The 23,734-nt window shown below is 45.9% G+C and overlaps 1 protein-coding gene across 1 annotated transcript in view; it reads right to left on the bottom strand.

The window, feature by feature from the left end:
* The window catches only part of LOC102253684 (chromosome unknown open reading frame, human C1orf228), a 37,552-nt gene extending 14,029 nt beyond the window's left edge, over positions 1–23,523 (bottom strand). Inside the window, exons 1-6 of the mRNA XM_014540020.1 lie at positions 23,454–23,523; positions 10,523–10,645; positions 8,914–9,141; positions 6,010–6,078; positions 4,960–5,126; positions 3,162–3,358 (exon numbers count right to left, since the gene is read on the bottom strand). Of these exons, the coding sequence (XP_014395506.1) occupies positions 3,162–3,358; positions 4,960–5,126; positions 6,010–6,078; positions 8,914–9,119 (639 nt within the window). The 5' untranslated portion in view covers positions 9,120–9,141; positions 10,523–10,645; positions 23,454–23,523. The remainder of the gene's footprint in view (positions 1–3,161; positions 3,359–4,959; positions 5,127–6,009; positions 6,079–8,913; positions 9,142–10,522; positions 10,646–23,453) is intronic.
* Between the last annotated feature and the right edge of the window lie 211 nt (positions 23,524–23,734).

Genomic DNA, 23,734 nt, shown 5'->3' with positions numbered 1-23,734 from the left:
GTCCATCTGGGAGGAATGAAAAGCAGCCTTCCAAATAGCTAGGCAGCCTGGCTGAATGGGGAGAGTGAGGGCAGTGGGCAGTCACTGGGCCTTGGCCCTTGAGAGGAGGGCAGAGCTGGGCAGCCAAGAATTGACTGAGAATCTGCCGAGGTTGCCACTGAACCCTCCAGCTCAGGAGGCGTTCAGTCGAGGCTGGCTGGCCACCTGCTAGGGATGCAGGAGCAAGCTGGCTACCTGGGCTGGGGGGAAGGCGGGCACACGCCAGGGAGAGTGCGAAGATCCTAAATCTTCTTTCCCTGAGGAACCTCACCCAGTTAGGGAACCCCTCTTTTCTACGTCTTCAACCTTTACTGGTTCCTGCCCTTTAGCACTGAACATCTTCAAGCTCACCCAGATTGAGACTCCTGTCCTTCCCTCTGTCTTCTCTTGCTATTGCTCTTTTCCCTTTACTCCCGAGCTTCCCAAGGAAAGCCTCCTCTTCATCCTCTGACAGGCTACTGCAATTTAATTTTTCCTGCCATAGGACAGTGCCCTAACTCACCAACACTTTTCCTGCTGGGACCCTTTTTTGGTTCTCCCCGTACTTAATCTCTCTGTTGTATTCAACCCATCGGATCATATCTTCCTTAGTGAATGAAGCTCTTTCTCCTTGATTATTACAGTCTTGTTTTTTCTGTTTTCCTTTCATGGCTTTCATCATTCTTTCTTTCTTTTTTCTTTTTTTTAATTTGAGAGATAGAGAGAAACATTGATTTGTTGTTCCACTTATTTATGTATTCATTGGTTGATCCTTGTATGTGGCCTAACTGGGGATGGAACTAACAGCCTTGGCATATCATGAGGATGCTCTAAACAACTGAGCTACCCAGCCAGGGTTGTTCTTTTCAAAGAGGCAAAGAAGATGTCAAAAGAATAAGGACTCTGCAGTTCAAGAGAGTTGGATTTAAATGCCCACTTATGGTTTGGCTCAGTGGATAGAATGTCAGCCTGTAAACTGAAGGGTCCCGGGTTTGATTCTGATCAAGGGCACTTGCCCGGGTTGCGGGCTCGATCCCCAGGTGGGGGGCATGCAGGAGGAAGCTGATCAATGATTCTCTCTCATCATTAATGTTTCCATCTCTCTCTCCCTCTCCCTTCCTCTCTGAAATCAATAAAAATATATTTAAAAAAAGAAATATTCTTAAAAAAATACCTATCACTTAGTGTGTGGCCTTGAAAAAGTAAGAAGCACCCTCCTAGGCTCAGTTCCATCATCTTTAAAATGGGCATAACAGCCCGGCCAGTGTGGCTCAGTGGTTGAGCACTGACCCAGGAACCAAGAGCTCACTGGTTTGATTCCTGGTCAGGACACATGCCCAGGTTGCAGACTTGATCTCCAGTAGGGGGCGTGTAGGAGGCAGCTGACCAATGTTTCTCCCTCATTAGTGTTTCTATCTCTCTATCTCTTTCCCTTCCTCTCTCTCTAAAATCAATAAAAACATATTTTAAAATGGGGATAATACTACCTGCCTCCATCAGCTATTATGAAGACAAAAAGAGATAGTCTATGTGGGCTCCTAACACAGTGCCTGGCATGTAGGAGGCACTTAATAATGGAAGAGAGAGAGAGAGAGAAGAGAGAGAGAGAGGAAGAGAAACATTAATGTGAGAGAGAAACATCAATCGGTTGCCTTCCCGTGCATGCCCCTGTGCCCTGACTGGGAATGGAATCCACAACCTTTCCGTGTACTGGATGATGTTCCAACCAACCGAGCCACACCAGCCAGGGCTCTCTTCTTACTTTTTACATTTTACCTGGTGATCTTATTTACTTTCATGGTTTGTTATCACTTCTCTGCTCATGCAATTCAAACTGCTATCTTCACCTTGAGTACCCCTCTGCAGCTTCAGCCTTTTATTTTCTACTGTCCAATGGGCATCTCTTCTAGATTCTGAACAGTGATTCCTCAATTGAGCTAGGAATCAGAATTACTTGGGGAGTTTACTAAGAAAAAGTTTTATTAAAGGCCGCCTGAGAGCCCTAACTGGTTTGGTTCAGTGGATAGAGTGTCGGCCTGTGGACTGAAGGGTCCTGGGGTCGAGTCCAGTCAAGGGCGTGTACCTTAGTTGCGGGCACATCCCCAGTGGGGGGTGTGCAGGAGGCAGCTGATCGATGTTTCTCTCTCATCCAATGTTTCTAACTCTCTATTCCTCTCCCTTCCTCTCTGTAAAAAATTAATAAAATATATTTTTAAAGGCCGCCTGAGAGCTGTCAGATTGTATGGGAGGGAGGCTCAGGATTAAGTATCTTTTAAACAAGTGACCTATCTATGTCTTCTGTAACCAGCTTGGCCTGCTCCTCAGATGGAGCCACCAAAGCTCATCACATTTATCGAGTCAAAACCTAACTCTTTTCAAATGAAATAGGTTTCCCCACTCTCCAGGTGGCACACAACTCCCCTTGCTGTCTAAGTCCAAAGCTGGGTGTCATCTTTGACTCCTTTCCTTTTACTGCCCCAAGTCCCATGCATTCTGCCTCCAAAATGTCTGTCCAACCTGGTCACCTGTATCCCCACTGCCACAGTTCAGGCCTTACCATCTCTTTGACCCCTTAATTGTTCCCCTGCCTCCTGCCCATCCTAGAGCTGTTTTGAGAGCTTTTGACGGCTCATCTCAAAACTATTCTTTGAGTCTCTAATTCCCTCCTACGAGACACGGTGTCTTCCTGTGGTCACCATGCCCCAAATCTGACCATGCCCCAATTCCAGGGCACTGTCTGAGAGGAAGGCAGAGGCCAAGAAATAAAGGAGTTTCCCCAAGCACCCGAGATCTGGCCTCTTCACTTACACACTATCTACAAATGCATCGAGATTCCTTCCCTATCAAACTGACTCCTTTAATCTTTTCTACAGTCCTTTCATCATCCTTGTGGCTTGTCTCAAACACTTTTAAGTCTGCCAACATCTTTCTGATCCTTAAGTAAACAGGACAAATCACTCTGACGGGAGACGTGAACTCTCTGCCCGGCCTTGGCCTTCTAGCAGTAACGCTGATTGAACAGCACACGTGCGGTGGGAGGCTGAGCTCCGATTCTCATGCCTGCGTGGAGTGCGACTGTGGAAGGTAATTGTAAGGTCACTGCGTGTGAGTCAGAACTGCAGGAGCATGCAGCCTGGGCTCACCTGGGCACTCCGGAGCGTCTGCAGGGCCAGCTGCTGAGCTTTCGGGGACACGGAGGGCAGTAACGTTATCAGACCTTTGTACACTTGATTCTGGTACTTGGGATTACCATGGAGCAAAGAATCCAGCAGAACCTGCACTTCCTCCTGGGTCTCTTCTGACTTAGACTTTGCCAAAAATTCTGCTATGGATCGTACACCTGAGCAAAAAGGAGAGGAAATGCTAAATTGGAAGGGATTTGTGAAAACAATCCTCACTCAAGATTACATAACATTGGATGAAAGAAGGTGAAGGGATTAAGCAAAAAAACATATGTATAACACATAGACATAGACAACAGAGTGGTGACAGCCAGAGGGAAAGGGGGGTGGAGGGTAGCTGGAGGTGGGCAATGGTGGGAAAATGGGGAGGGAAAGAGACTTTGCTTGGGGCGAGGGGCACACGATGCAGTGTGCAGATGGTGTTTTATAGACTTGTACACTTGAAACCTGTACCCCAATAAATTCTATTTTAAAAAAGATTACACAACCTGAGGTAATAGGATTAAGTTGTATTTAACCAAGCCCGTTCAATCAGAGCAAAGTTGAGGCTTAGCCTCATGTTGCATCATTGTCTTGTTCACCTCTGGCTATGTGGCTGGTTTCAGTATAGGCATCTCAGCTTATCAAAGTGTTCTAAAATTTAAAATGGCTCTGCAAAATGCACAAATTATGTGGCTGGTTTCAGTATAGGCATCTCAGCTTATCAGTGTTCTAAATTTAAAATGGCTCTGCAAAATGCACAAAAAAAACATGCATTTTGATGGCTATGTGATAACTAACATATGCTTAGTGCTCAGCAATTGTCAAAATATTTTCACAAATACTATGTCATTTAATCCTAGAAACAATATTGAGAGGGAGGTGTTAGTCCCATTTTATGGATAAATATCCTGAGGCTCAGAGAGGTCATGGGGGACACACAGAGAACTATGATTAAAGTGCAACGAGGGCCCTAGCTGGTTTGGCTCAGTGGATAGAGCCTAGGCTTGTGGACCAAAGGGTCCCGGGTTCGATTCCTTGGTTGCAGACTCCTCCCCGGCCCAGGCCCTGGTCAGGCCGCGTGCAGGAGGCAACCAATCGACGTGCACATTAATGTTTTTCTCTGTCTTTCCCTCTCTCTTACACTCTCCCTAAAAAAAAAAAAAAAAATCAATGGAAAAATATCCTCAGGTGAGGTTTAACAACAACAACAACAAAGTGCAATGAAGGAAGTGCTTTGACAAAGGGATGCTTAGGGGATGGCATCTCCTTCACTCGCCTTAGTCAGAGCACTTGATGGACCATACTGAAAATCCCGGATTAGACACCTTTCTCCCCACGCTGTAAGCTCTTTGGCAGGGACTGTATTTTATTCATCTTCGTGTTCCCAGCACCTTAGCATATACCTAGCACTCATATTCAATGATTTTATTTCAATTTTATTTCTAGAGTTATTCATAACTCGGTTTCACAAAGGATTTTAGGCAATGGCTCAATAAATCTTTGTTGAATAGATGCATGTAAAAGGATATATTTAAAATGGAAAAAGTGTTTCCAAAACCACAGTAGAAAGATTTGAGCAGATGATGAATCAGGAAAATCATAAATCTGGGTCTGGGGGTGGTGATCTGCATGGGAGCTAACGGAGTCCCCTGGACAGAGTGCTTGCGGTGCAGCCGGTTCCGCGGCACGCTTTCCTGCGGGGGTGCTGGGCCTGCCCCCGCTTCACCCAGGCCCGAGGCAGACGTGGGAGTTCGCCCTTGCCATACGCAGTACCCACCATAGCTTTCACAAATGAGCTCCTTGTACTTCCTGCCAGAGTTTGCAATAACCTGAAGTAGCTTGATGGATTCCTTCTTGTCCTCCTCTTTGATCTTCTCCATCCCCAGTGTTTCCAGGAGTGTTAGGGCGCCTCCAACCTCAAGAAATTCTATAAGGTACCGGTTACTGTCCAGAGGGACAGAAGAGTAGAAATAAGACACTTGTCAAGTTCCTTGGCCCTAACCTTTCTAAGGTCCTTTCTTCACATACTTTGCCCTCCTATCCAGGAAATGCTCATGGGTAAAGTGACACAATAGTTGGGAAATTCTTCCTTTTGCATTTAGCAAGTTCAATACAATGAATATTTCTTGTGTTTGGTTTTCTAGCATCTGTTCTTTTTCTTGTAATAGCAGCTCAACTGCCCCTTGGGGAATCATCCCTCTACCCCTCATAAGCCATGTGGTTTTGGTAGGGTAAGCAGGTGCCAGGGTATGTCATCCTTCTGACTGTAGCCATTGGTTTGGGGCCAGATGTGTGCCCTGAGGTGGTCCACTGAGGTTCAAAACTTGAGACTTTCTTGGGAACCCGTGGGAAAGATACACTTTCTTTTTGGTGTGTGGTTGAGCTACAAAGATGCATGTCTGGAGATTCTGAGGATCACAGCACAACGAGGCCTATGAATTCATAGGCGAACAGGGCTGAGAAACGGAGAAAAAGAGAGGGAAAGACCAAGTACCAACAACATGTTTTGAAGCCCTGGATCTAGTTAGGCCTCTGGGCTTTTCAGGTAAGTGAGCTAATAAATTCCCATTCTCCCTGGTCCAGTATGAGTTGATTTTCTGTATTTCATGACCAAGAGGATGCTGACTAGTAAAGGGTCAATGGAGAACATGGGATGGAGGAGCAACTAGAACAGGAGCACAGCTGGCATTACCCCTGGGTCCATCCTGGGGGCTACTAGGTACCCACAGATAACTAGAAGCCCTGGTCCCATGTGGTGTGGATGCCAAGGACACCATGAGCCCGATATGCAACTGAGAACCCAGAATCTCTCCAGAACAGAACTTACCTGTTTACAGATGTTAAGAAGATGCCAATGGACCTTAAAACCTTCTCTAAGCTTGAGCCGGTCATATAGCTGAATGACAAGTTAAAGAGTGAATTTCAGGGAGGTTTCCCACACAGAAACCGGACCTTGTGTCTGATCACTGGCACCATCAATGACCTAGGATGACCTTTTACCTGAGAAGGGCCACTAGGTTGAAGAAGGGGCGACACATGTGGGGTAGGGAGCGGGGGTGCTGGCAGGCATGTTCATGGTTCTCCAGGAAGCTCTCCTGGGACAGTTCAGCCACCGTGGCTCTGACAGGCTCTCTAGAGAGCACGGAGGCTCTGAGGAACAAAGGCTGCCTGGAGAAAGCCTCTCTGCCACCACCATTGCACCCTTGGGTCTCAGCATGGTTCATTACTTTGTGCCTCATTTTTAGACTTCTCTAAAAACAATCAGCTTCATCATTAATTCCCAATTTTGTACTTGCTCGAAGCTTTACCCTGGAGGTCACTATCTTTATGAAGAATTGCATGTCGTCCTAATAAGAACAACAGGAGATAGCGGAAAAATTAAACTCTGATTTAAAACAACCTCGGTATTTAATGTTATTTTTAATGTGAGCCTTTGCGAAAAGCTTCATTGTAATAAAGCACCCAGAGCACGCATCAGCTTGGATACAAGGTATGAAATCAAACCACAACAGAAAAGGAACCAGTCAACAATTACTAGGCTCATCACACATCACAGGCTCTTAGAACACTTAAGAAATTAGCTGAAATTATTGCAGCTCATGGAGGATAACTGAGAGCTTCCAAGACTGATAAAGGCTAATGTCACGGGTTGGAGGTAATGGTGCTTTGTTGGGGGGGGAGGGTGCGTGAGGCAAATTATCTCTGCCGCACCCTGGTTCCCAGGATGCCAATAGACGTAGAGACAGATTGGCTCATTAGGAAAGGCTCTTTACTACAGAAACAGTGTTTGCTCTTGCCTGTTGCCGCTATAGCTGGGGGCCTGCCTATCAGCTGACATGGTAGTCCCTCCGTTCCTACCTTGTCTGCCCCTGCTCCCCCGAACCCCAGCCCCCATTCCTGCCTCAGTGCATTTTCCCTCTTTTCTTCAGTTACCAGCTAGGCTGACCAACTTTCACCACCTCCTGTTTCCTCTGTCCCAGGCAAGTCCTATGTTCACAGCCACTCACAGGCATTCTTGGTCCATTATTTCAGCAATTAGTTCCAGAAGTCTGCCACAATACCAGCGGTAGCTAACAAATGCCAAGCATTCGTTGTGTGCCAGGCACTGTGCTGATGACGTTGCTTGCATTGTCTCAATGAATGCTCACCGCACCCTGCAGTGGGTGCTATTAGTATTTCTTTCTTTCTTTCTTTTTAAAAAATATATTTTTATTGATTTCAGAGAGGGAGAGGGAGACATAGAAACATCAATGACGAGAATCATTGATCAGCTGCCTCCTGCATGCCCCACACTGGGGATGGAGCCCGCAACCCAGGCATGTGCCCTGACCGGGAATTGAACCGTAACCTCCTGGTTCATAGGTCGATGCTCAACCACTGAGCCACGCTGGCCAGGTGGTATTTCCATTCACTTCATGAGCAAACAATCTCAGACAGGCTAATGACCGGCCCGAGGTCCCAATGCTAACTGATGGAACCAGGATATGAACCTAGGCCAGTGATGGCGAACCTTTTGAGCTCGGCGTGTCAGCATTTTGAAAAACCCTAACTTAACTCTGGTGCCGTGTCACATATAGAAATTTTTTGATATTTGCAACCATAGTAAAACAAAGACTTATATTTTTGACATTTATTTTATATATTTAAATGCCATTTAACAAAGAAAAGTCAACCAAAAAAATGAGTTCGCGTGTCACCTCTGACACACGTGTCATAGGTTCGCCATCACTGACCCAGGCAGTCTCACTCAGAGTCTGAGTTCTTACAGTCAGGTCTCCCTGCCTGTAGGCAGGTGGAGGGAGTGGGGCTAGATTATCTCCTTGTTTAGTGTTAGAGGTGGAACTGAGGCTCTGCCCTGTCCACGGGGTGGATGGCATGTGGGCTTTGGGCCAGACAGACCTGTCAAACCTTATCTCTGCCACTTACCAGTAAATTACTCAACCTTTTAAAGGTTCATCTTTCTTATCTATAAAATGGGATAATACCAATCACTTAATAGGCTTGGTGTTAGGTTCAAATGCGATAATATTTGTACAGTACATAACTTAGTGCCTAGAAAAAGACTCAATAAATGGCAACTAATAGTTTTGTCATTGTAATGTACAAATCCTTAGTTTCACTCATATATTCTGGAAGTTCAAGGTTAAAAAAGGGGTTTGAGCCCTAGCTGGTTTGGCTCAGTGGATAGAGCATCGGCCTGCAGACTGAAGGGTCCTGGATTCAATTCTGGTCATGGGCACATGCGCGAGTTGTGGGCTCAATGCCCAGTAGGGGGCATGCAGGAGGCAGCTGATCAATGATTCTCTCTCATCATTGATGTTTCTATCTCTCCCTCTCCCTTCCTCTCTGAAATCAATAAAAATCAGAATAAATTTGGTGATGAGGCAAAGGTGGAAACCATAGCAGAGAAAGAATAAAGTCCCTAAGGAGATAGGAGGGGATTCAAGTGCAATACTAATAGAGGATTAGTGCTAGATGGAAGGAATACCGACTAACTCTGACGGGCATGAAAGAGGTTAGGAGTGAGATGAGGATATATTTATAGGTTGGAAAGACAAGAAATTGAGAGAGTTCTTGATTCTTGGATGATATTTGACCACCAGATGTCCGGTTCTAAAATCTTAGAATGGAGAAAAGAGCTCCCTCAATAATCGCGCCTCCTTTTTTCTTTTGAAGATGGCCTATTTTGTTTGTTTGTTTTTTTCTCTCTCTCCTGTTCAGCAAAGGATACGTGAGTCTAAGCCAGGTGGTCAAGCGTACCAGGAACAAGCTGGCTCCCTGGGAAAACTCCTGCTCCAGCTCAGAGGCAGTCTTGCCTTGGTTGCTTTCAATGAAATTGTCAAGGATGTGACTCCTTGCGGCTTTCCCAGCATTGTCCCAATCCTGTAAAAAGCTCAAGAGCCGGCTGATTGCTGCCTGCTCCTTTATAGACGTCATGGTCAATCAGGCGTGAGGTTGGCTACAGAGGAAGGAAAACAGACAGGTTACCAAAGTGTTCAGAACCAGGCGAGTCCTGCAGGTTACTCAGGGGCTTCGCTCTTCAGGCGACCAACTGGAAACAGGCGAGCCTGTCACCCGCATGGATGCAGTGAGATTCAGCATACACCTCTACGACTGGTCACCTGCTGCTCGAACAGCGAAGCTGTGTTGTAACGAATTACAAATATCGAGGTAAATGCCGGCCTCGAATCGAAGGGCTAAAATTTTAGCTCTTTGGCATCTTTGCGGATGCCAGCAACTAAAAGGACCACAGGCTCCAGTTGAGATGAAGGTGCCTGATAAAAACCTGGGCCTGTCTTACCCGTCACTTCACACAGGGTCAGAGATTTAGGGACTTTAGAGGCCTGTCCCCCTCTTAAATACTCCGTAACCTTGTACCTTGGGCTTCTATACTATTTCTCTTAAAAACAACTTTAAAAAAACCCTCACCTGAGGATATGTTTTTATTTATTTTATTTTTTAAATCCTCACCTGAGGATATGCTTAGAGAGAGGAAGGGAGAGAAACATCGATTGATTGTCTTCCAAAGGTGCCCCAACCAGGGATTAAACCCGCCACCTTTTGGTGCACGGGACGATGTTCCAACCCAGCCACTCCGGCTGGGCTGTGTTTATTGATTTTAGAGAGAGAGAAAGGGAGAGGGAGAGAGAAACATTGATGTGAGAGAGAAACATCTATCGATTGCCTCCCTGTAAATGCCCCAACTGGGGATCGAACCTGCAACCTTTCCAACCAACTGAGCCGTCCAGCCAGTTTTAAAAAACAACTTTAAAAAAAGTTAGTGGGAAGAAAAAGTTCCCATTCCATAGTTGGATTAATGGGCTGTGGTTTGTAGGAGCCTGTGTCCTTGGGAGAGTGTTTTTAGTGGGGGGAGGGAAGGTTTAAAATAAACCCGTTTTCCAAAAATAGTTGTGATTGAAAGTGTTATTATCCATAACAAATGCTAGTGCTGATGGGAGAGAGGCATGTGTGATTCTTTTGTCTAACAGACAAGTGAAAGTCATATTTCACATTATCATGGGGTTTTCTGTGATTTACAGAATATTTGTGAAACATTACTTGCAGTGGCCATGATTGATATGGAGAGAACAGCTTGTGTGTAGGGGAGATGGGTATTTCACGAAGACGGTTCAACATGAAATTTACAGTCCCATAAAGTGCTTCTACATCTTTGCCAGAGATCTAGTTAAAAGGACTTTACAGTCTGAAACATCCTAAAATTGATTCTAAATTAACGTTTCCTCACATGTATTTGAGATATTGATGGGGCCCAGCTATCAGGATTTTATTAGGAAGCAATAACCTGGAGCATGCTGAGACAGACAGACATACACACCAACCTCCGCTCCTCCCCAGAGGACACTGGCTATGGGCTCCCAGGAAGGGCGTCACGTAGCCTCCAGGACAGAGACAACCACGGATCCTGTCAGCCTCGACAGCCAGATGAACAGCTGTGGGTCAACCTAAACACAAAAATGACCAAAACCCTTCAAGGGATCATGCATCAATCACTGTGAATATTACAGCCCTACGTCCGAGAATAACTCTCAGAGCCCATGGCCATCTTCAACAGCCAAACTGGCCTCAAGGAAATGGGGTGAGTGGCTGTTCTGGACCCCAGGGAGGAGGGGTTGAAACATCACCTTTAGCTTAATCAGGCAGGAAAGCACCTGGTGTCCCTGCCTGCTGTGGATGGACCCATTCTAGAATCAAAACTCAAAGTGCTATTGCAGATGCACCCAGCAATTCTAGGACACCAGGGGCAGGAAACTTTCAGCGGGATCTTAAGGCCACTCAAGGTTCCCTTGAATCTCAGTTTTCCCCGTCTTCTTTTTTAAGACAGAAAACAAACAAATGGCAGCATGGAAGATCACAGTGATATAGCTCTAAATCAGTGACTATGTAGTGACGGCCCATCACAGTGGTTCTCAACCTTCTGGCCCTTTAAACACAGTTCCTCATGTTGTGACCCGACCATTAAATTATTTTCGTTGCTACTTCATAACTGTAATGTTGCTACTGTTATGAATCGTCATGTAAATATCTGATATGCAGGATGGTCTTAGGCGACCCCTGTGAAAGGGTCGTTCGACAGCCAAAGGGGTCGCGACCCACAGGTTGAGAACCGCTGGCCCATCACATTGGCACCGTGCAAGGTGCTGTGGGAGATGCAGAGATGAAGATGGCACAGCCGGGGCCCGTGAGGAACTCCAGATCTTGTGGTAGAGTGAAGAGCATCAGATTTGACATCAGACCGGGTTCAAGGTCCACTCCCCACTCTTGATAGTAAAACATCAATAGTACCTGCCTTATTCCTTGCTATTCTCCAGTCTCACTCCAGAGGCAGCCACTTTCAACTCTGTTGGCTATTTCTTCTATTTACTTCTATAATCCCAAATAATGAGTTTATACTACTTGGCATGGGCTGAGTTGTGTCCCCCTCGTCCCCTAGCATTCAGTATCTCAGAATGTGACTGTGTTTGGAGATAGGGGTCTTTAAAGAGGTAATTAAGTTAAAATGAGGTCATTAGGGCAGATCCTAATCCAATATAACTTGTGTCCTTATGAAATACTAGAGGCCCAGTGCACAAAATTCGTGCATGGGTAGGGTCCCTAGCAGCTGCCAGCCACTGGCTGGGGCCTTCCTTTGTTCCGCGCTGCCCCCTCGTGGTCAGCGCACATCACAGCGAGCGATCGAACTCCCAGTCGGTTGAACTCCCGAGGGGACACTTTGCATATTATGCTTTTATATATATAGATTAGGGCACAGACGCACAGAGGGAAGATCGTGGGAAGACAACAGAAGTCAGCCATCTACAAGCCAAGGAGAGAGGCCACAGAAGAAAACAACCCTGTAACACTTGCCCTCGAACACCTCAATCAGAGCCTCCAGAACAGAGATAAGTTTCTGCTGTTTAAGCCAGTCTGTGGTGGTACTTTGTAATGGGAGCCTAGCAAACTAGTACATTACTATTATTGGATTTGTCAATATTATAGATTATGTATATTCTGGCAGTTGAGGAATTAGCTCTTGCACCACTCTAACCCCTATTTTTACTCCCTTGTCCTCACAATACTATAGTTTCCCACAATTTATAGTTAAATCAATAGTTAATGTTTACATTATTGGCCAAATAAACACTGTGCATTCAAGCTGTAACCTATTAGATTTTCTGTCTCTTATAAATTGGTTTCACCTGGAGTTAATTTCTTTTTCCAATTGCTTAATTTTCCATGTACCTAGAGCTATTTTCTTCCAAATGTTCCAAACATGTAACAATTTTTCTTCTAAATATTCAGTCCTAAGTGATTGGTTCCATCTTTTCCCTGGAGACTCTGCCCATTGTCTTTTGCTCATTTGGACCCATTGCTTACTAAGCCAGGTGCACCAGTGCCCTGGGATTTCCTTTTGTCAGTCTTCTCTGTTGATTGCCCTATTTCCTGGATTCATCTCATCTTCCTTCTTGGTTTACACTCTCTTTTTGTTGAAGCACGTTCTCTAGTAGCTTCCTAAGAAATGAAAAATATTTTTTTCTGTGTGTCCTTAGAAGTCTGAAAATATTTTTGGCCTCATGTTAGATTGGTTGGGTATATAATTCCACTTTAGAAATAAGTTTCCCTGGGCCCAGCTGGCATGGCTCAGTGTTTGAGCATTGACCTATGAACCAGGAGGTCACAGTTTGATTCTCGGTCAGGGCACATGCCGGGGTTTCGGGCTGGATCCCGAGTGGGGGGCCGGGGTTTTGGGCTGGATCCCGAGTGGGGGGCGTGCAGGAGGCAGTTGATCAATGATTCTTTCTCATCAATGATGTTTCTCTCTCCCTCTCCCTTCCTCTCTGAAATCTATATATATAGATTGGCTGTTGAGAGAGGAGCTCTGAGGTGGGGGCAAAATGCTCTCCCTACAGACTTCAGCCAGTTTCCATGTTTAGCTCCATACCTCACTTCTGACCTTCTATGGTAACTTGTGCTTCCAAACATTAAGCCTCTTGGAGGTTAAACTCGGTGAACTGATTTGCTTCTTGTTGGTAATCTCCCCTTGCAGACACTTAATTTGTCTATATATATATATATCCTATAAAATAAAAGCCTACTATGCTAAGTGTCCGACTGTTCAACCAGTCGCTATGACGAGCACTTACCACCAGGGGGTAGACGCTCTGACCGGTAGATTAGCTTGCTGCTGGAGTCTGGTGGATTGGGACTGGGCGAGATGGGCTGGACACGCCCTGGAGCCCTCCTGCGGTCCCTCTCTGGCCCCGATTGTGCACCGGTGGGGTCCCTCGGCCTGGCCTGTGCCCTCTTGCAATCTGGGACCCCTTGTGGGATGTCAGAGAGCTGGTTTTGGCCGATCCCCACAGGTCAGGCTGAGGGACCCCACCAGTGCACGAATCTGTGCACCAGGCCTCTAGTATATATATGAAATATATATGTGAAATAAGCTTCCCTGGGACTTAACCTCCCCAGTATTGCTGTTGAGAAGTCTGACTTCATTCTGATTCCTGTGCCTATGTCTCTGGATTGTTTTTTCACGCTGTTGTTTTTTTGTTTTTTTTTAAATTATGGCATTTCTTTTCTTAAAAATATATTTTAGAGAGAGGAAGGGAGAGGGAGAAAGAGATTGAAACATCAATGATGAGAGAGAATCATTGATCGGCTGCCTCCTGTACACTCCCCATTGGGGATTGAATCCACAACCCCGGCATGTGCTCTTGACCAGAATCGAACCCAGGACCCTTCAGTCCACAGGCTGACGCTCTATCCATTGAGCCAAACCGGATAGGGCTGTTTTTTCACTTTTGATGCTTTTAAAACCTCTTCTGAAATTGTATGATGATAGGCCTTGGTGCAGGTCTTTTCATTTATTATGCTAGGCCCTCGGTGGGCTCTTTTAATCAGGTGCTGTGACCTTCAATTTTTAGAAATTTCTTTATTAGGCAAGATTAGTCTTCACTGAGGAACTAAAAAATGTCAGTTAGTGGAGGTTTTTTTTTTCCTTCTGGGGTCCTCAGGGCCTCCAGAGACTTTTCTATTTTCCCAGGGAGGGAAAGTGGCCTTGATAAATGCCTGGCTACTGGCATCCTGGGGGTTGGGTGGGGAGGGCTTGTGGGGGAACCACAGTGCAATGTATAGCCCTCTCTCCATACTGTTTTCCATCCTATATCCCTGATATTAAAATTATGCCTGAGGGCCCAGCCAGTGTGGCTCAGTTGGTTGAGCATCCCATGCATCAAGAGGTCACTGGTTTGATTCCCAGTCAGAGCACATGCCCAGGTTGCAGGCTCAATTCCCAGTATGGGGGCATGCAGGAGGTGGCCAATTGATGTTTCTCTCTCTCTCTCTCCCCCTCTCCCTTCCTCTCTCTCTCTCAAAATCAATTAAGAAAAAAACATATTAGCCTGACTGGTGTGGCTCAGTGGTTGAGTCTTGACCTATGAATCAGGAGGTCACGGTTTGATTCCTGGTCAGGGCACATGCCTGGGTTGTGGGCTCAATCCCCAGTGGGGGGTGTGTGGGAGGCAGCCAATCTATGATTTTCTCTCATCATTGATGTTTCTATCTCTCTCTCTTTTTCTCCCTTCCTCTCTGAAATCAATAAAAATATATTTAGCCCTGGTCAGTTTTGCTCAGTGGATAGAACGTCGGCCTGCAGACCAAAGGGTCCTGGATTTGATTCCATCAAGGGCACGTACCTTGGTTGCAGGCTCCTCCCTGGCCTGGGCCCTGGTTAGGGCGCTTGCAGGAGGCAACGAATCAATCAATGTGTTTCTCTCACATCGATGTTTCTGTCTTTCTCTCTCTCTTTCACTCTCCCTAAAAAATCAATGGAAAAATATCCTCGGGTGAGGTTTAACAATAACAACAAAATGATACACACACACACACACACACACACACACACACACACAATTAAAAACATATTAAAAAGTTATGCCTGAGGTGCCTGAGTATGGAGGCCTCCAGAGTTCATTTTCCTTTCTCCTTATGCAGCAAGGGAGTTTAGAGTAGTAGTTTGGCTGTTGAGAGAGGAGCTCTGAGGTGGGGGCAAAATGCTCTCCCTACAGACTTCAGCCAGTCTCCATGTTTAGCTCCATACCTCACTTCTGACCTTCTATGGTAACTTGTGCTTCCAAACATTAAGCCTCTTGGAGGTTAAACTCGGTGAACTGATTTGCTTCTTGTTGGTAATCTCCCCTTGCAGACACTTAATTTGTAATTTCTTCTTCTTCTTCTTTTTTTGTTTTGTTAATCCTCACCTGGATATGTTTCCATTGATTTTTAGAGAGAGTGGAAGGGAGGGGGAGAGACAGAAACATCCATGTGAGAGAGATACATTCATTGGTTGCCTCACACACATGCCCCAATCAAGGTGGGGGATCAAACCTGCAACTGAGCCCTAGCCGGCTTGGCTCAGTGGGTAGAGCGTCAGCCTGCGGACTGAAGGGTCCCAGGTTCGATTCCGGCCAAGGGCACATGCCTGGGTTGCGGGCTCGATCCCCAGTAGGGGGTGTGCAGGAGGCAGCCGATCAATGATTCTCTCTCATCATTGGTGTTTCTATCTCTCTCTCCCTCTCCCTTCCTCTCTGAAATCAATAAAGAAATATATTTAACAAAAAACAAAAAACAAAAAACAAAACAAAAACAACCTGCAACTGAGTATGTGCCCTTGACTGGGAATCAAACCCGGGACCCTTCAGTCCACAGGCTGACACTCTATCCACTGAGCCAAACCAGCTAGGACAGTTTGTAATTTCTTAGGGTGCTTCAAACCAGGTAACAGTCCCCTACCTGCCTTCTACCTTCCAAATATTTGTTGAACTTACATCTGCTGTCGCCTTGCTGCCTTCTCTGAACTTTTGGGACTTAATATATTTTTGTATTTCTTGAGTGTTAGTCAGTGAGGTTTTGAGAGGTAGGGGGAGATAAAAGCTGGCAGTCATGTTCAAGCAAGAGTGTCCAGCCCCTTATTTATTTTGATCTCAAATGTTCTTCAAAGTAAGATTTGATAAGAATTGAAGAAAATATCCATTAAATATAATTTCAAAAAGAATTTAAAAGAAGAACTGTGGGGAAAAGAGAAAAATATGCCAATTTCAAGAGTTGGTTGCTGGGATAAATTCTGTATCAAAGATTCTTCTTGACTACCAAGATAAAAGGGTAAATATCATGGTGAAGGGAGGAGAGAATGATGGCAAGGAGAAGAAACTAACATTTTTTTGAGTGTTCATTAAGAACTAATTACATACCATAATATCCTATATAATAAAAGGCTAATATGCAAATCAACTGAACAGTGGAATGAATGGTCGCTATGATGCACACTAACCAGCAGGGGGCAGATGCTCAATGCAGGAGCTGTCCCCTGGTGGTCTGTGCGCTCCCACAAGGGGAGCGCTGCTCAGCCAGAGCTGGGCTCAGGGCTGGTGAGCGCAGTGGCGCTGGCGGGAGCCTCTCCAGTCTCCGCAGCAGCATTAGGATGTCTGACTGATGACTGGGAGTGGACACAGGCCAGGCTGAGGGACGCCTGCCTCGAGTGCACGAATGTTGTGCACTGGGCCTCTAGTACATTATAAACACTGTTTGTTTAATCCTCTAAAATCTCAAGGAGGACCTATTATTATTATTATTATTTTTTTTTTTTTAAAGGAGGACCTATTATTATTCACAATTTTCATGTTTAAAAAGGTTTGCTTATTGCCTGGCTGGCATGGCTCAGTGGTTGAGCGTTGACCTATGAACCAAGAGATCATGGTTTGATTCCAGGCTCGATCCACAGTGTGGCTCGTGCAGGGGGCAGCGGACCAATGAGTGACTCTCTCTCATCATTGATGTTTCTCTCTCCCTCTCCCTTCCCCTCTGAAATCAATAAAATATATATGTGTATATATATATATTTAAAAGGTTTGCTTATCTGTTGAAGGCCTCACAGCTAAAAAAAGGGGTGGAAATGAAAACTGAACTCAGATTTGTGTACAATTACAATCCAGATTCTCTCCATTTAATCAAAAGCACTAATTCTCACCCCTGTGCTCCAAAATGTCACCAATAATCTCTTCTTGTCAAATTCGGTGGCTAGTTTGCAGTCCCATCTTCTTGACCTCTGATAGATTGTGGATGACTCTCTTCTCAGAACTCCTTTCCTGACCCCTCTCTCTCTTGGATCCTCTTCAGACTCCTTTGCAAGTCCTTTCCCTGTTCTCCGTTTTCTTCTCATGCTGTGTAATTTCCTGGGTTATGTCCTTCACTCCCATCACTTCAAGTCACATCTGTAGGCTTTATGACGCCCAGATCCATATCTCACTCAGCCGGGGCCTCCCTCCTGAGGTCCAGATCCCTGCATCTAAACGACTAGTGGACGTCTCCATTGGTATGTTTTACACACTCTGCCGTCAAACCCTCACACCTGCTCCTCCTCCTGCATTGTCCACTATCAGTGATTGGGTTACCCCTCTCCTGGTCACACAAGAGCTTTGATGTATATCCCTCTCCCTTGCCCTCCTTATCTGAACTGTTGCCAGGTTCTGCCAATTACACCTCCTAAATCTCCCCCAGATCGGTCTATTTGTCTTCATCTCCATTGCCACTATTTTCATTACCCCCATCCCTCACATGGATTACTGCAGCAGCCTCCTAATTGATCTCAGGCTTACCCCATCCTAATCTCCACAGTGATGTGAGAGTTTAAAACGCAAATCTGACAGATTTCCCTGTTTGAAACTCTTCCGTTGTCCCCCATATTACCCTCAAGATAAGTTTCAAACATCTCAACCCAAAGAGCTTGCATCTAAATTCTGTCACAACTGAAATCTGACCTCTCCTGCCCCCGCCCCGTGTCACTGCTTCCAGTGAGAATTAAGAGATGGATGCCAGCTTTCCCACGTCACAAACCATTCTCTAAATCCCCCACACCGTTTCTAAATAATTTTTTCCCCTCTAAGGTCAGGCTTCCTATCCTTCCCCCTCTGCCTTGCCTTACTGCTGATTTATTGGCCAATTCCCTGTGCTCATAGATGACTTGCACCCATAGTCTCCTTGTTTACCCAAGACCTGATAGGCAATTTCAACATCAACATGTTCCATCTTCATATTTTGGGTGGCTAGCATCCTCCCTGGCACTAATGGGTGCACAAAAACTGTTATTTAAACTGACATCCAACACACTAAGTGCTTATAATGAGCACTTTGGTTTTCTAACTCCACACAGTAATTGATTAAACAGATGTCCTGGGTGCCAGTAGACTTACAGGATAAAGGCTAAACTCCCCGTGGCATACCCGGCCCTCCAAAACTTGGCCCCAGGCGAACCTCATCCTGCCACTTCCACATTACAGCAGACCTCCACTTCTCAACTCTCCAGGCCCTCCCAGGGGCCTCTGCATCTCCACTGCTGCTCTGCCATCAGGAATGGCCAGCCTCCTCTTTGCCCTTTGGCTAATTCTCCAAGACAACTAGGGGCTCTAGGTTCTGTGGCTCACCAATGCCACGTCTTCCCCTGCTATGATGCAAAACTTAACCGTCCCTCCTACTAGAGTGTACTCAAGGGCAGGAGTTGGTCTTCCCTATCTTTATGTGCTCAGGGTCTGGCCTAACGCCTGACACAAAATAGATGTTTAATAAATGCTCGCTGGGTGAATGAGAGAAGAAATCAGCCAGCGCCTGTTTAGATGGTTATATCTGAATGTCCATGATATGTAGGTCCATAAAATGACCAACTTCCCAAAGCTGCCATGTGCAGAGTGGCAGCATCTCCGGCCAAGAAGGCCAGTGCAGTCTATGAGGCATTTTACAGCTATGACAGGAAATAGCAATGTCAGCAGCGGTGTCATCTTTGGACACTAAGGACAGGGATTCAGTGCCATGAACGGTCAGTTAAATTGTAATTGGAGTGAACTGTTCCTCTGCAAACCATAATGTTCTTTAGCTGCGGCCAAATGGCATTCAAGGAGGGGAGAAATTTTTTTGAAATGTCAAAGAAATTATTTCCAATTTGGTGCTCACAACCAGAGACTCTAATGATCAGTGGAAATGAGAAGCAAACAAATTAGCACTAATGGAAAATGGCTTTTGGAAAAGAGAATGTAATTTATAGTCAACTGGTCATGGCATGCAGCATGCAGTAAAAGTCAGCTTCACCAGCTTGATCATAAGAACTGGAGCACACATGGAATGCCAGAGAAAAATATACGGATGCCATCATGCTTATTGGACTCTCTCGGTAAGTGGCAGCCAATTAAAATAGTCATGATTTTACCTTCGAGAGAAAATGGTCTGAATAATCAAAGCACATGAAATTAAAATCCGGATTAGGAACCTCGGTCCAAATTGGTTTGTTTGTGGCCTTCTGACCTTGGCAAGATCTTCTGCAAGGACGACAAACCTACTTTGTCTTCAGCCCAGAGTGGACTCTGTTTTTAATTTCCTTTCCATCTTCAGAGGTGATTAATAAATCTGGACCCATCTATAAATCATTTCTATAGCAGCCAAATGGTACTCTTTCATGCAGGGAAACTAAAATTACAGAATCTCAAAATCTCAGCCCTTCTACTAAGCCAAGGGTCCTTAGCAACCAGCGAGAAGAGGTATTATAAAATCAGGTCTTGTTTCTAAAAAAAATGTCTCTCCTCCCCACTTCCCCAAATCAAAAGACATGTTTCTAAAAGCAAGAAGCCTCCAGGGCATGGGCTGCCAGCCGGGCTCACTGTCCCCAGGTGGCCTTTGGAACCACAAGGCAGTCACTGTGGGCGATGACTGCAGGTTTCACCTACAGAATGGCACAGAGGCATCCTCCTTGGCTCCCATTCCCACTACTCACTCAGCTCCTCACTCAGAGAGAAAGAGAGGGAAGGAGGCCAGGAGGGAGAAGGGAGACGGAGAAATAAAGAAACGTTCTTCCAAACTTCAGCCTGAGCTAAGGAGGGTGTGTCCTGGTCCTTACTTCCACCTCAGGGCAAATGCATTACAATGTGTCACTTCCTTCTCTCAAACTCCCTAGCTTCTGCTCCTGACTCATGCCCTCCTTACAGACCCCTCTTGCCACCCATTTCTTCCCCACAGTTGCCTTTCCTTCCATCCTCTCCTCATAGACCATTCCCGCCCCATCTCCTTCCTGCAAAACCATCTGCCTTCCTCCTCTCCCCAGACCTACCCTCATTTTCTACCCAGATCCGACTTTTCTTCTCCCATGTCTCACTTCTGCCCCCAACTGCACACCACAGATCTGTCCTCATGCTCTCCCCTCAAAATGCAGCTCTTTACATCAACCACAACCTCTACCCACATTCTCCTCATCCTTCATTGCTCTTTGCTTCATCTTCCTTGACTGGATTTCCTACCTTCCCTTCCCTCCCCAACCTTCTTACTCTGCCCTTGAAAGCCTTTGTTCCTGATCAGGAAAGTCTCCTCCACTCTGAGCCTCTCCACAGTCTCTCTGCCTACCTCCAGCCTGCCCAGAAATCTGCCTCTATTCAGGGTGCCACTTCTGCATAGCCCTCCCTGGTGGAGACTTTATACCAGTGATGGCGAACCTTTTGAGCTCGGCGTGTCAGCATTTTGAAAACCTTAATTTAACTCCGGTGCCGTGTCACATATAGAAATTTTTTGATCTCTGCAACCATAGTAAAACAAAAATTTATATTTTTGATATTTATTTTATATATTTAAATGCCATTTAACAAAGAAAAATCAACCAAAAAAGTGAGTTCGCGTGTCACCTCTGACACGCGTGTCATAGGTTCACCATCACTGCTTTATACCCTTATCCCCCAAGGACGTCAGGCTTGAGAGTGGGGCTAGTGTCTCCTCTCAAAGCCCAACCCAGCTCCTTATTCCATCACCTTCTTTAAAAACTATTGCTCCTTTGAGGGTCATGCCATGCAGCTGTATTGACCTTTACCCCTCCTCATGCTGTCAACTACAGATTCCAGAACAACCCACTTCCTTCAGGGACTTCGGTGCCTAGGTCACAAGCATCCTCTTCCCTTTTCCCTCAAGTCCTGCCATCATCCAGGAAGATTTCAATCGTCATGTCTACACCTTGAATGTCTTCTGTACTTTACTTCAGCCACACACTCCCATGGCCACACCCTGGACCTCGTCATCACTTGGAACTAATTAAACGTCATCACTCCACTTCCTTTTTTAAAAATAAGACTTAAAAAGAAAAAAATAATTAAGTATATATATATATTTATTTTTCTGTATTTTATTAAGCTGCAAAATGTTTTGAGAATCTATAAATATATATTTATTGATTCCAGAGAGGAAGGGAGAGTTAGAAACATCAATGATGAGAATCATTGATCAGCTGCCTCCTGCAGGCCCCCTACTGGGGATCAAGCCTGCAACCCGGGCATGTGCCCTGATAGAGAATCGAACCTGCAACTTTCTGGTGCATGGGCTGATGCTCTAACCACTGAGAAACACAGGCCAGGGCTCATGCCACCTAAGTGAATTTCTCCACCAGTGCTTTGGATTCCTTATGTTATTCTAATTCCAGGATTGCCACTTTCTCAGTTATCTCTCTTTCTCTATAATTTTTTTCCTTTATCTGGATCCATGCCAACAGCATTTCTCCCATCTGAATAAAAACTTGTGTCTCCTTCCAGCTATTGCTATCATTCTTTTTTCTCCTAAAGAGCCAACCATCTTGAAAGTGTATTGTACACGCCGTCTTGGCTTTCTCATCTTTCCAGCTACTTCTCAACTCACTGTAATTTGACCTCTGCTTCCAGTACTCCCCTGAAACAACGTTTGAAAAAGTCAGCAACAACTTCCTTGTTTCTAAATCCAGTGGATTTTTTCAGACCTTATTTTATTAGTCATCAGCCTTCAACACTTTCCTCCCCTGGCTTTTGAAATACCACATTCTACTTCTGATTATCTTACCACTCTGGACACTTCATCTCAATTACCTTGCAGATTCCTTCCCCTTTGCCCTCAGACTTGAGTGCTTCTTAGCGATCTGTCCTCAGCTCTCTTCTCTCCTTATTCCACACATACTCTCTGGGCCAGCCCACTAAGTCAACCCACTGGGGTGGCAGCCATCTGTAAGGCACTACAGACTGCCACCTTTCTACTTCCAGTTTAGACTTATCTTGCAAACTCCAGTCAGGCACGCTCAACTGGACACCTCCACCTGGATGTCCCACTGGCACCTCAAATTTTGCCAGGCCCAGAACTTACCCTCTCCTAAAACCCCTGCTTCCTCTCCTTTCTGTTTGCCCAAGCTAGAAGTTTAGAAGTCATCCTTCCTTTCTCCCACTTGCCTCACCAGGCACCACGTCCAGTTCTTTTCAGCTCATAAGTGTCTAAGGAATCCATCCTCTCCCTCTTCATTCCTGATACCTTTCCCTGCTTTAGGACATCGTAACCCATCCCCATTGCCGAAACAACTTCCTAACTCGTCTTCCTCCGCCCAACCCCCAATCCACCCTCTGCATTGATCTTTCTAAAACACAAATATGATTGTTACTCCTCGGCTGAAGCCCTGCAGTGACTCCCCACTGTTCTTAGGATAAGCTCTTGCACTCATAGGAAACACACTGGGAAATTTTTACCAACAGTAAGATTTACCTATAAATTCAAAGCTGAGCTTGGCATCAAAGACCCTCCAAGATGAGCCCAACTGTTCTTCTACGGTTACTTTCACATCCGTACCTCCTCTGGCCAGATGCTGATAGTTCTGGCACTCATTTTGAGTTCCCGTAAAGAGTCCTTTCTCCTCTGTATCTCCACAGGTCCTTCAAGGTCCACCTCAAGAGTCATCCCCACTTGCCATAATATCCCTTCAACGCTTTCTGAGCTCACACAGTTAGAATTGGTTAATGAATAGTTTCCCCCTTCTCCTTTTAAGACTTATGGAAGTCAAGGTCAAAAGCTTAATCCTCACTAGAGCCCACCTACATAATAGGTGCTCCGTATTCGTTAAATTCATGGATAAATGCAAGAAAACTGTATTACTTAATCCCTTTGTGTCCCCCGCGAATAGAGCATTCTCTAAAGTCTTCCTCTGTAGTTTTCCCCACTGCCTCCTACCCACCCCATCAAGAATATGCCTCGCTCCACTGAGCGGAGGATAGGCCGGCACGCGCCCCCTCGGCCGTTTTGTACGGTTTTCTACCTCCCGTTGTCAGAGCTGCGATAATAGGGGATGGTAGAGGTAGCTAGACCAGGTAAATGCAGGGCACTGTCCACCCCGCAGGGTAACACGCAGTTGAGAAAGGAGACCCTCTCCACTCCCAAATAGAGCAACTCTCACGCAGACCCTCTTACCTACACAGGAGGGTGGGGACTCTTCTTGACCGGCGTCCAGGCTGACCAATACCTAACCCACATCAAGCAAGTCAGCCAATAGCTGCGGGCCATGGATAGAGTGGGGCGGGGCATGGTTGCTAGGGCCGAGCTAGAGGGGCGCGGCCAGAGGCTCCGAGAGAGACTCGGTGGTTGCTAGGGTGGGAGGTCACAGAGCGCGCCCAGGGATTGGGCGGCGTTGGGCGAGGTGGGTGGTGATTGGGCAGTGTCCAGGAGGCGCCCGGGTGAGGTGCGAGCGCTCT

Source organism: Myotis brandtii, unplaced genomic scaffold, assembly GCF_000412655.1.
Source record: "Myotis brandtii unplaced genomic scaffold, ASM41265v1 scaffold235, whole genome shotgun sequence".
NCBI classification, from domain to species: domain Eukaryota; kingdom Metazoa; phylum Chordata; class Mammalia; order Chiroptera; family Vespertilionidae; genus Myotis; species Myotis brandtii.
This window is presented reverse-complemented; position numbering and strand designations above follow the sequence as displayed.